General features: G+C 42.9%; 1 protein-coding gene across 2 annotated transcripts in view; it reads right to left on the minus strand.

Annotated features, from left to right (window-relative positions):
* Nup98-96 (nuclear pore complex protein Nup98-96) overlaps positions 1 to 12760 on the minus strand; it is a 127853-nt gene that overhangs the window by 73880 nt on the left and 41213 nt on the right. The window contains exons 8-11 of one of the 2 annotated variants that reach the window (XM_084602149.1): positions 11975 to 12088; positions 8488 to 8665; positions 4466 to 4570; positions 321 to 384 (exon numbers count right to left, since the gene is read on the minus strand). In XM_084602149.1, coding sequence (XP_084458275.1) covers positions 321 to 384; positions 4466 to 4570; positions 8488 to 8665; positions 11975 to 12088 — 461 coding nt within the window. Of the gene's footprint in view, positions 1 to 320; positions 385 to 4465; positions 4706 to 8487; positions 8666 to 11974; positions 12089 to 12760 lie in introns of both variants that reach the window. The other variant, XM_084602148.1, reaches the window with a different exon arrangement.

The following is a 12760-nucleotide window of genomic DNA, read 5'->3' on the forward strand; positions in this document are numbered from 1 at the left end:
AAAAACATGCATTGTACAAAGCCGACTACGTTAAATTTTTGAAATCCATTGCCGATAAAAAAAATTTAAAAACCGAACCCAACTCCTACGTTGACAGCCTTAAAGATTTCAATACAATGTAGCCTCTTAAAATCAAAACTACAGAAGTGCATTAATTAATCATGCCCTGCCGCACAATCCACCTGCACAGACTGTACCACCATATCTCTGGTAGGGTTTTAAATAACGATCCGTAAACGGCTAAAAAAAAACACCCGGTATATGCATGCTTGAACATGAGTACTGGGCATTTAAAAAAGAAAGGGGATGGGTTCACCTACCCTCCTAGTGTTGGCACAGCACTGCCAAACATGGAGCCAGTACCAAGTCCAGGCTGTCCAAAACCTGAGAAAGATAGCATGCAAGCTACATAAGGCTTCAGCAGAACAGGTGATGCTGTGAAACAAGGTGGCTAAGTATAGTGCTTATTGCACAAAGAATACAGGTCCTGTTGACACTGCTACTGACTACTGTTACTTTCTATCAGTTTAAATCTAAACACACAATCTATGCTTCAAGAGAGATAAACTAGATTACCTTATCAAACTGCAGTAAAACCTTGTTAATTCGAACTCGACTTATTCGAAATCCCGTGTAATTCGAAGGTTTTCAATGGTCCCAACATTTTCTATGAAAATTTTGCTGGATAAATTGAACAGTCAGCGCGCTTGAACTCAGTTAATTCGTCAGTTTTGACTGTGTCCTCAGTGATCTGTACTATGCGGCACGCGTCTCGGAGGCTAGAATCAGTTTTCAGAGATGCCGCTAGGTGCCACTAGCACCACTAAGTCTTTCCGCGTTTCCATTGTTCCTTTGTCTACCATTTGCGTTGCAGTCGTCGCACGGTCCGGTCTCGTCGTCTTCACCGAATTTAAACATGTTCTGTGCCCTGAGTGGACGTGTATGTGCTGTGCTCTTCCTTTCCGACCACATGCGCGGAGTTTCTGAGATGAAAATGCCCAAGTATAAAGCCTTGACTCTATGCTAAAAGGTGTGCCTGATTGCAGAGGCAAAAAATGAACGAGGTCCAAAACGCAGCTGGCAGAAAAACACAACGTGCCTCTATCAACCCTTTTGACTATCTTGAAAAACGAAGCGAAGGTTCTTAAAGCTTACGGAAAGACTAATTGGGTGAAACGGACAAGAATTCGTTTTCCCAACCCATTTTCCAATAAAAAACAATATGATAGTTTTTACAAAAAAAAAAAAATCTGAAACCTACAGAAAACGGTCATTTTTTTTTTTCTTTCAGTACGATGTTCTTTTGAGTTTAAGCAATTCTTGCAAGCAAGGGTGCACAAAATTTGAAAATTTCGAATATGAAACAAATATGAACAGGTGTTCTGTATGCAAAAATTTTAGAAGAACCTTATATACTTAACTTCCTAACAAGGGCATCAACATCTGCCTATACAGAAGCATTAGGGCGTGACATCATGGAGATGCGGTGGCACTAGTATCAATAATAACTTTTGTCACGAAAGGAAACGCCAGGACCGTTTGCGCTACTTAGCGTCCTTTTGCTTGGAGCCCGAAGGGTGTGCAATATTTCTCCCAAGCCCTTTCAAACATGCACCTTACAATGCAAAAAAAAAAAAATCCCAGGGGGGGCACTTCATTACATGTGGCAACATGAAAGTACTTGTCTCCTGGGCATGCAGTGGCGTAACACTATTACTATGGTAACACCTGGCATGATGCAGTGGCGCCATCTACACTGAGCTGTTACGATGTCAGACACTGTAACCATAACTATGACTGACTGACTTGATTAACTATGACTAATCAAATCGCAATTATGATTTATTATCAGTGTCTAATTTCTTTATTACCAATCTCTGGATGACTGACAGATGCGAAGGTCCTTTTTTGATCACACAAAGTACAATGTAAGAAAGCTCTTCACATTAAAAGCAACTCAAAAATGCGAAGCAGACAACTCAATTCCTTTTATTTTTTCACTTGCTCCCACATCAATAATGCCTAGTATAATTTGAATGATGTTGCACTTCCTGAAATATGTGTACTTTGCTCAGATAAAACCTCTGATCAATGAAACATTTTATGAATCCCCTTAAAGTTCCATCATAAGGAGTTCATAGGGTATGTACATTTGATTCATATTCGAAATTTCGAATATTTGCGCATCTCTACTGTTTTACAACCATGACATGTACCTCATCACAAATTACTATAAAAAATGCTGTAAATTCCTTCTATAAAACTTGTTAAATTAATAATACACAAATAATAATGGAAACTATCTATTATTCCTTTGACATACTTCTACACACCTGTTGCTTCTTGCATTTTTTGGGGTATGTGATGTGTAAACTTAACTACACACGTTACATTACCTTCCTCAATCTTACAATACCTGCAGGAACATCAGGGTACAACAGTAGGTGGGGGGAAGAAGCAAACGTCACAGAACAATGAACATCTCACTAGTATCAAACCTTCAGCTGATGATCATTTCAAATAGAAAAGCAACGCAGTTTAAGGTAATTTAAGGTACTACTCATTCTTGTTTGACTATCATAAATGCTAAAGGAGAGTTAAGGGGCCCCCAAAAGGGTACTTGCTCCATATTCTAGTTGAAGAAATCCATAGACGTGGTCTTTGTGAGTATTCGAGCTGAACTGAAAAGCTTTGCGCGGAGCCGATAATTTACAAATAATATTTAAGAAGTGCTGCTGGCAACCCCTCGAAACCAATTAGGTTGACACAATCCTCCCATATGACGCAAACCTTCCGTGTGACGTTATTGGAGCTTGCTGGGTGTGCCCACTCATTCGACACTCCAAAGTGACGTGGGCAGAACAGAGCGAGAACAGAGCTTGCTTTCTTCGTATTTTTTTATTCCGCACTGGCATGCTTTAGAGGGAGGAGAGGAGGAGCGTCATTTGCGGTCACCAATACTTTCTGTATTAGTGACGCTAGCTTACAAATTTCAGCGTTGAGGAGAGACTGATGGGATACCTGTTAGCCATGCGTTGTTCTAGTTTTAGCAAATAGCTTTTCATGGGCCCTATAAGTCTTAGATAGTTTAAGCATTCGTTTAAAGGGAACCAGGCACGTTGCCAAGTGCAGTGATCTATGGCACGTGAGGTGCACTGGTCATCAGATGGCTGAACAATAAACTTTTGTAGGTTTTGGCTCCGGAGTTTATTTCCTGAGAGACTGGGCTAAGTGAGAACCCATATGCAGTTCTATTCCTGAGCATACGTAGTAACCCCTTCCGACAAATTATTAAAAGAAAATGCAGCTTACAAAATACCTTCATTTAATATCAGGTGAGTGCATGCAACCATGCAAAAGGGCAGAACATTGAAACAAATAAAATTTAAGGGCATGCATATACTCGAATAATCGAATACAAATCTATTCAATTCACAAAGAGAACCATTCTTTCACATGTTGTCAAAGTTAATTGACACATTCTATTTCTTTTTTTAACTAAGGGAAAAAAAGAATGTACTTTCCGGAAAAACGCATTATCCAAACCACCTGATTGTTTAAAAATAATTAACTGATGAATGAGGTACATAGGGATATACTGACACTTTTACCTTTAGAACTCCCATCGGAATAAACCACAGGCCAACCAATGTTTGCTTTTACTTTGTTTTATCTGATAATCCACTATATTCGTGTTCGCCATGACAAGGCTTGACAGTATTGATATTATTGAACATGTAAAATAATTGAAATAAAGCAACAACATAAATTATCCACAGCAAGCTGAAGCAGCCACAGTCTCATACCAAACTGCCAGTTCAACACGAATGCATTAAAGTAGAGGCTCCTGACATTTTTGTTCTCTAGGAGCCCCAGCGGTTGTCCAAAGAGCCTTATTTGTCTTGGCTTTCATTTCTACCTTCTAAAATAAAGAAGAAAAAAAAGTATACAGACATGTGGTCTTTCAGAGAATGCCTATATTCAAAGCTGTGGCTCTGATGTTTAACGGCTGATAACAAGGTCACATGTTTGATCCTGGCCAGGGCAGCAGCATTTCAATGAAGCAAAAATGCAAGTGCTTCGCCATGCGCTGAAGTTGCACAGTGAAGGTTCTATAATAATTCAGGGTCCCTTACGACTCATGACTTGCTTTATGACCATTATACCTCACAATTTTCCCTAAATTCAACTATAATAACTGGCTGTACAGTGAAACTGTCTGCCGTAGAAATTACAGTAAGGCTGGTCTCAAAATAAAATGGGGCAAGGAAATGTGGGTGCAAGGGCATGCATAAATAAAGCTGCTCGTGAAACCCAGAAAGCACTCCAACAAACTGAAGTGGTCCATGTAACCCTGTCCTAAAACACCTGCACTGAAGCACAAAAACAAAACTCAACAATAGTGCGTTCCCCTGCCTTCCACCTGCTGCTTTTGAATAGCTCGAACTTAGTCCGATAAACGTACCTCCAAAAGGCGTGGTGGTCGTCGTGCCACCGAAGTTGAAGCCAGTAGGCTTTGCCGCTGTGCTTGCCCCAAACAATCCCCCAGTGGCAGTGGTCCCGAGTGTGCCTGCAGTGCCAAAGGCGGGAGTGGTTCCGAAACTGGTGCTGCCAAAGGCAGGCGTGGTGCCCGTGCCGAAAGAAGGCGTTGTCTTTGGAGCACCAAACAGACCACCCGTAGTCGAGCCCGCTGTGCTGAACCCTCCTGAAATTGAAAGCCCGTTCTCAGCCTTTGCATGCACTGTTTTTGCCCATACCTCGTCACGAATGCCACGAATGTGGGAGTTGGCAACAGCACTTGGTCCAGGGTGCCCATGTCAACTTTTCACCCTATATTCTTTTCCATCCCTCAACAGCTACACAGTGCAAACACTACTTAGTAATGCGATGAACTCGGTTCTGCATGTGTCTCCATTCTATAACAAGGAAGTTAAACTACGTAATAAAATATTTCAGCGCCAGGCTCAACTTAAGGGGGGACCCAGGTGTTTGCAGCCGAAAATCGGTCAGAAAATCGGATTTTCAATCTTCTCGTTTTCGAGATTCTGAGATCTTTCCGCAGCTATTTCTGAAGTTTCGTTAAAAAATATCGCCTAATTTGCATGTTACAACGTTCCAAAGACGAGAATCTGCGTGTGTGGCCCTTTAAACTGAGGTCAAATTGCGCCGAATTTCGATCTCCCGCAGTTCGAGAAATGCGCGATCCGCAGGCATAATCTTTGTGTCGTTCGAAAGATCGCGATTCAGGCCATTCCTATATCTCGGTTGGTGACCATGAGTGAGCCCACCGAAGCGGAAAACAAAGGAACAAAATTGCGTGAAACACGCCCTGCTATTGGACTCCCACCGCACGTGAGCAAAATGGCGAGCTTTGGTTGGCTGGCGGCGGTTGGCTGGCGGTCCGTCGCCATTTTGAAAAGGTCTCTCCTTTAGGCCTAGTCGGCCTAGCGCCGTTCCCTCATCATAACCACAATGTGAAATGCGCAATATTGAGATTCACGCTTCGTTATTAGCTTAAAGAAAAGTAGCGAGAGGAGATAAATGCGCCAGGGACGCTGCATAGCCGCATCTGGTTATCTGCAATCAATGACGAAGTGCCGACACTCCGCGTCGAGTCCGCGATGGCCTGATAACGGCGTAGCATAGCCGGTCGTGCTCAGTGCGATAGCGAGGAGCGGCACGATCTGCCGCGTACAGAGTCGTGAGGGTGCGGATGAGCAAGTGCAGCTTTCAACGCCGGGATAGATCGCCCTGTGAGGCAGTGCCGCGACCAGCCGCAGCGGCAGTCGCGAAGCAGAGTCCCGAGACACGCAGAACATAGAGAAGATTGCGCGGAATCCCAAATCTTGTCGAAATAAACTTTCTTCTGAATGCTACGCGGTGCAAGACGAGCAACGGTCGCTTATCACTAGTTGCAGGCCGACTGCGTTTACTGCATGAACGTGAGAATGGCGATCGCGCGCCAGAACTTGGCACCAACTTTTGCGGAGGTCACGATGCAAACGCACTCGTCTTGGTGGCGGCCTCCAGACCATGCATTCCGCGCATGCAGCCGGAAATTTCATTCTTTGAGGGCGAATTATATCGATGGTAAATGATGCATTGACATCGCAAGCTAGTCAGAACCCACTTTAATGAGTTACTGTTAGCTTTGGTGCTTCAAAAATTTATCAACACGTTTTTCCTCAATTTCTCAAAATCAAAATATTGAAGACGGTACATGATTGGAGGTGCGATATCTCTGGTTCTACTTATAATATTGCTATAATTCTTTTTGCACCAGAAAGGTAAACTCATGTATAGTGCAAAAATATAAATGAATTTGTGGTATTTAATGAGGAAAGTTTTTAAACATTGCATGTTTTCTGGAGTGTCAAGGTGGCTTTTTGGTCTCTGAACTTTGACAAGCTATAACTTTGGTTAAAATGGAACCAGGACATTCAATCTTGATTTTTGCATTCATTGTGTGTTCTAAATTGATTTAATACGTCAGTTTTTATCATAACTCCTGTAGTTTTACTGACAGCTCACCTCCGAACAAAGAACATAAAGTGCTCAATATCTTCAGAACTAAATGGTTTACATAAAATTATTGTGCATATTTGAAATCAGCACAAAACTCTGCATAAATGGTGCAACTTTCATCAAAATCTACCAGTAAATATAAAATACTGTTTTAAGACCAGGGTCTCCCCTTAACACTGAATAAAGCATTCCGCATCAGAACGACTGGGATAAGATCAAATTATCGAGGCTAAATTCTAGAAGGACAACACGGACAGCAATCAAGCAAAACAGAAAAAGCTTGTTAATTTGAAAATCGAGATTCGAATAGCCGGCCTGTACAGCTAACGCCAGTGCAAGTCTATGGCACTGGGCACTTGCTAATTCGGATGCTACATGTCTCACACGATTTAATTAGAACAGCTTTTTGAAGAGAGCCTTTATACAGGTATAAAGCACAGTAAGCGATATCCAAAGCAGCCCTACTATAGCCTGAACTGCATGCTGCAAAGTTGCCCACACATCTCTGACACGTACACAATGGCAGTGGCGTGAGAAGGATAGACGGCCCAAGTCCGATGTTTCGGCTTCATTTTGCTAAGCTTCGCACCAGTAGCAGCTACAGTGCCCGACAAATTTCTCAGACTCCAATTTTTCAGACTTGCACAATATTTCGGACTTCATTTGGAAACAGTCACACATTCCACAGGAAAATGTACATATCCAGGACCAATATTTTTACTCTATGAAGTCCAAAAAGCTCAACTTTTAGGACCAAAATAGGTGCCAGCAACTACTGTGGAGTTTGTTTTTCAGTCAAAAGCTTGTTTTTATTTTTTTTTTTTTTTTTGCAACAATACAGATGCGAGTAGCATCACAGTCACAAAAAACTAGTTCTACACAGATGTAAAAGGCGCCATTTTGGATTTAAACGGACTCATGCAGATGGACTAGTTTGGCTATTTGTTCATCGTCACCATTGGAGGTGGTGGCACTAACGGTATGCTTTTCATTGTCATCAAGGTGGTTGACAAGCAGTGCATGATCACAATGAAAATGGGATGGTGCAATACCCACAGCGACTTCGATGATGGCGCCACCCATAGGGCAGCCGGGGGGTGAAGGTTGCATTCGGAGGCACTCGTTCCACTCGCTGTCTTGCCATGAGCTCTATCATGAAGTGCTCACGCCATCGTTATTAATGGAAACGAATATTATTGCTTCGCATGGCGCGTGCATTCATGCCACATCATACTGTCTCATGAGGTGAAGCGGTGCGAACATGATGAAAGCATGACTCTGGATAATACTGTGCGACTAAAGACGATTAAAGACTTATTGCACAACACGATCCTTTGACACATGGCACCGCTGAGCGACCCCCATATGTTTTTGGCAGTGAGCAGACGCAGTTTGCCAGAAGCAGATCGCACTAAGCTATAACTCTCTATAATCGGCTCAGAAACGAAATGTGGTGTTCAGTGAAATTCGTATTTTCTTTTAAGGTCGCAAATGTTTTGACTGTGATTATTCGCACCATTTTCCGTGTTCCGCTGAGCCAGAAACATCGGTCAGCAATTGATCTAGCCTCACATTAGCCAGCCAGCTGAGCCGGCTGTAAATCAATTAAGGGTGCCAAATGGCGCCTCTATTGCACTTCTCTAGATTCTATCCACGTGGTTTAGTGCACCGAAAATACTCCACCGCCACCATGTTGCACCACAAATGATGATGAGGAGGCCCTTTTTATTTTGGAGGTGCTCTGTTTCGATGCTGCCGACAATGTGCCCCGCATAAATCCCTGATGGAATTCTGGAGAGCTGTCACCGCCACGTTGTTCTCACCTCAAAGACAAACCACCATCGCGAAGACTTTTACGCTCCCTTAAAGTCAAAATTAATGAGCTTCTGCTGTAGTTGACTCCATTTCAAAAACTGTCTCAACATTTTAGACACGCAAGTGCAGCACGCAAGCGTCACTCACCAAAGCCAGAGGTGTTGGTGGTCCCGAAGGCTGGCGTGCTCCCCCCAAAGTTGAATGCTGGCTGCTTATTGCCGCCAAACAGCGAAGTTCCAGTGTTGGTCGTGTTGCCAAACCCAAAGGAGCCCTGTGCTGTAGTAGTGGCCGCACCAAATGTTGGCCGCACGCCAAAACCACTTGGCTGCAAATGAGAGGAACTGTGATGATGCATCACTAATACCACAGACTCGAGGCTATTTCTTAATTCATGTCAAAACCCTCTATAGTTAAGTTACTTGGACTGGCAAAAATCTTTGCCATATCATGGTCTTTACAATATCGGCTGTCTGTGACGACATGGTAAGATGTTGGCTGGTAGTTATAAATAGCTGCATACCTAGCTTGTCTTGTTAGTTTGTAAATGATGCATGACGCACTTCAAAACATCTTCCATCCTTCTCCTATTATCTCTTTTATGAGATTTTTTGTTATCAGATTCTATGTTGATACACCTTGTGGAAGTACCGCTTTAGCATGAATACAACAAGGGTTCTATTTCATGTGAAAACCAAAGCTTTGCATAAACATGGCATTGTTTTCTGCTGTTTCTGTCATTTAAAAAGCAATAGTGGATAAATGCGTGCGATACAGTTAAGAGTGGCAAAATCGCACCACCCTTCATATGTCTTGTTCTCACTGCTACCTTGTTCTTCACGCCGCCCAGTGAACTTTCGGCCATATTTCCTCTCCCCTACTTCTCGCTGCACTTTTACTCCCTATCACTTTCTCAACGAACTGTGCCGCCTTCTTTTCATGTTTGTAGACAGCTTTAGTATTTTTTTTTTATGCACTACATGATTTGCTTTACAGTTCCAAGGCTCTAGTAAATCTGGTTTCTTCTCAAAGCTGATAAGCCTGGTTGTAAAGCCATCTCAAGAAATAGTATCGTTAGTTACCTTTCATAAAAAAACAAACAAACAAAAAAAAAAACAGCCTCATGACCTTGGATAGCATGTGTGCCACAATGTCATTTCCTGGGAAGTATGCTGCTGCGACCAGGCACACTTTACTATAACCAGCTTTTTTACTTAAAATATCTTCACTATAAATAAACAATGCACTCGTCTGTGGATCTTTAATTATGCTTAAAATGTGTGGGTTGCATATTGCTGCTCACTATTTCTCGTGCACAGAACACGAATAGCAACCACAGAGTCTGCAATGTGCAAGCAACGCTTAGCGCTAGAGGATAGGTGGTGGCTTACCTTTCCAACCACACATCCACCACTGCCTACTTCTCAAGCCTCAAGTTTGCTATGCCCGGGGACAACTTTTTGTGACAGATGTAGCCAGTCAGGCCGTTTCAAACATTGCTTTTAGTTTGATTTGAGGATAGCGCCACATCGTTTTAACGACTACTCCTCTTTTCTCTCGTGCATCCACTTGCTATCTCTGCTCGAGTATACTGAACCACTGAGTTTTGAGAATGCTTCACTGCATTTCAGTCCACATGGTGAAGCATCCTAAAAATGCAGCCGGGCAGTTTATAACAAGGCACCACTGCTACTGCATCGCTCTGCAAAAAGGGCCGCCAGTGGTGGCAATTGCGATTTTAGAGAAATTCTTCAACACTTCCATCAGTGTGCACAAAACAAAGCACTTGACAAATCTGTGCAAAATTATCTCTGTCACTTAACTTCCATCTCAAATGTTTAAATAATAATATTTTAGGTGTTCATTTAATAAAGCTGCTGTGATGCAAACTGTTGTCAGCAGTTTTTCAGGGCCATTCGATAATTTGAATACTTTTTCCAAAGGTCATTACTGTATTTGCAATCTGGCTGCCGCTTTCTTCTTTTACTTAATTTCATTATTGTTTATGCTTCTGAAAAAATGCATTTTCCTTTTAGTGCAATATTTCTACAAGTACAGCGTCTACTTGTATGGCCCATTTATACTTCTGATAAGACCGTTTTTCATCATGGAGTGACGCAATTGAACGTCCTGCAACTGGGCAAGGCCAACATAAACCACGCACACTCTAGCGTTGGTAAGTTTTTGATATAGAAAGCCAACAAATGCTTTAGTCATACCGTGCGCTGGAGATAAGTCTGAAAAGCAAGGCTGCACAACCATCTGTGCTGTTATTCCTTTTTTTTCTCTGGAGAGGCTGCTGCTGTGCTGTCATTCGATTTATTTGGTTTATGCTATCGCTAATTTCCCCCCTCCCCCTCCAAATTCACCCAGTCCTCAAATGTCCGCCTCTCAAAATTTTCTGGGCAGAGCCACCCTATCGTTTATTGACTGTGTACCACACATGGCTTCTCTAATATTACTGACACTGAACTTGCATACTTGCCTTATCTAGCGCCTAGAAAGATTACAAGTGACTGTGTGTGATCAATGGCTACTCTACAGATGTCAATCCCTCCAATACACAACCCCACCCAGGCTTACTGAACACAGTGATTGAAACCAACCCAGCTGTCACTGAGATTTGCATTATCACAAAAGCACATTCTTTTTGATTCGAAAGCACTGAAAAATTCTGCTGCCAACCATTGTTTTTGTTTCTATAAAATGCCTTTAAAGGCATTTTTTAAAGAAAGAAGCTCAGCCACCCAAAATGTAACGCTTTCACATTCAAACAATTATTTTGAAGCGAAAGCTTCACTATGCCAAATAGTTCGAGCCGTCGGGTATGCACGGTTTTCACCTTGAGGGAGATTTAGAGGTGAAATTTCTGCATTGGTGCATAATCCGTAGGCCACCAAGTGGCCCGTGACCACTATCAGGCTCAGGAGATTTAGAGGTCAAGCTTCTGTGTTAAGCCTGGTGGTCGCCATGTGACTTTGGGACATATTCACGTAGGCCACCAAGTGGACCGTGACCTCTGTCAAAGTCGTGACGTCAGTGTGACATAGAAGCAGAGGGCGCTAGAGGGGCAATACATGTCTCCTGCCTAGGTTGCAAGACTGCGCGAGATGGAGGACGAACAGCCTACTACAATAGCGCGTCGGAACGCGAAGAAGGCACATCAGAATGAGGCCTTGAAAAGGCGGTGTGCTGAAGAGGCCGATGAAGAATGGGCTTTACGTCTGGAAAAATGCACAATGTGTTTAATCCAAGCTTGGCAATGAGCGTAGCTATGCGCAGTAGTTAGTAAAAGTGGTATACAACACTCCGCCGGTAGCAAACCTCAGGAAAACTGCATTGCAACGCCATTTAGCAACAGCCATCTGGAATCGAAACAACATTGGCGATTCCCATATTATCGACATGCATGCATGTCGCTGTTCCTATATTTGTCGCTGTCGTTAGATGGCAATTCAATGCAGTTTTCCCGTGTTCAGTCACCAGCAGAGTGTTGTATACCACTTTTGCTTACGACTGTACATGAAGCTTTCACTTCCCTCTAGGGTTAACCCAAGTTAAACCACCAGCAAATTTTTTTCTACTTGATACTGCAAGGAGTTGTAAACTGTAGCAACAAAACAACTCATAAACATACCTGCGTCGTAGCCCCGAATGTGCCCCCAAAGCCAGTGCCAAAACCAGTAGATGGCTGAGTGGTGGCAGTCGTGCTCCCGAAGAGGCCTGTCCCAGCTGGTTGCCCAAATATGGACTGCAAGAAAAGCCACTGCACAGTTACCCTGATGGAACATGCCACAATATAGTAAATCTCAGCTAATTAGAACTTCTGCGGTCCTATTTGTGTAAATTTGAACAGATAATTCGAAATGGCAGTCTGGTACTATGCAGGATCCCAATTTCGCCACAGAACAATGAAGCAAAGCTTCAAAGCGATGCCCATTCAAATGTGCCATAGCATCCCAGCACCCCCAACTGTCAGCTTCATTCCAGCCCCAGCAGCAGTAATGCATGACCTGCAAAGCGACCATTCTCGCTTCATAACCCTCGGAGGTTGACTGCACCCAACACCAGCCAGCACCATGGGGGGCCACGAGAAATTTGAGAAAAACGTTTTTTTCAGAAATGGGACTTCTTGAAATCTAGAGCTTTCTCTAGAAGTCTGTGAATTTTCAAATCTCCAGAGTTAATATTTCCACTGTCATACGAGTAGAAAATGTAGATCTGTGCTCAATCTGGACCAATTTTGAAGCAAGAACTGTGCTATTTCTGTGACGCGCAGCTGTCATTCTCCAGTGATCGCAGCCATCTTGGTCTAATTCGAAAGAACAGCTTTTTGTTTTCAATTTCATGCTGTCACTGAGCGTTTAAGTCAACTGCTGGTTAAGAAGTAAAAAAGATATTATGGGACATTCTGTTAATCTGC

This window comes from Amblyomma maculatum, chromosome 4 (genome assembly GCF_055883805.1).
Source record: "Amblyomma maculatum isolate TAMU_Amacu chromosome 4, ASM5588380v1, whole genome shotgun sequence".
Lineage (NCBI taxonomy): Eukaryota > Metazoa > Arthropoda > Arachnida > Ixodida > Ixodidae > Amblyomma > Amblyomma maculatum.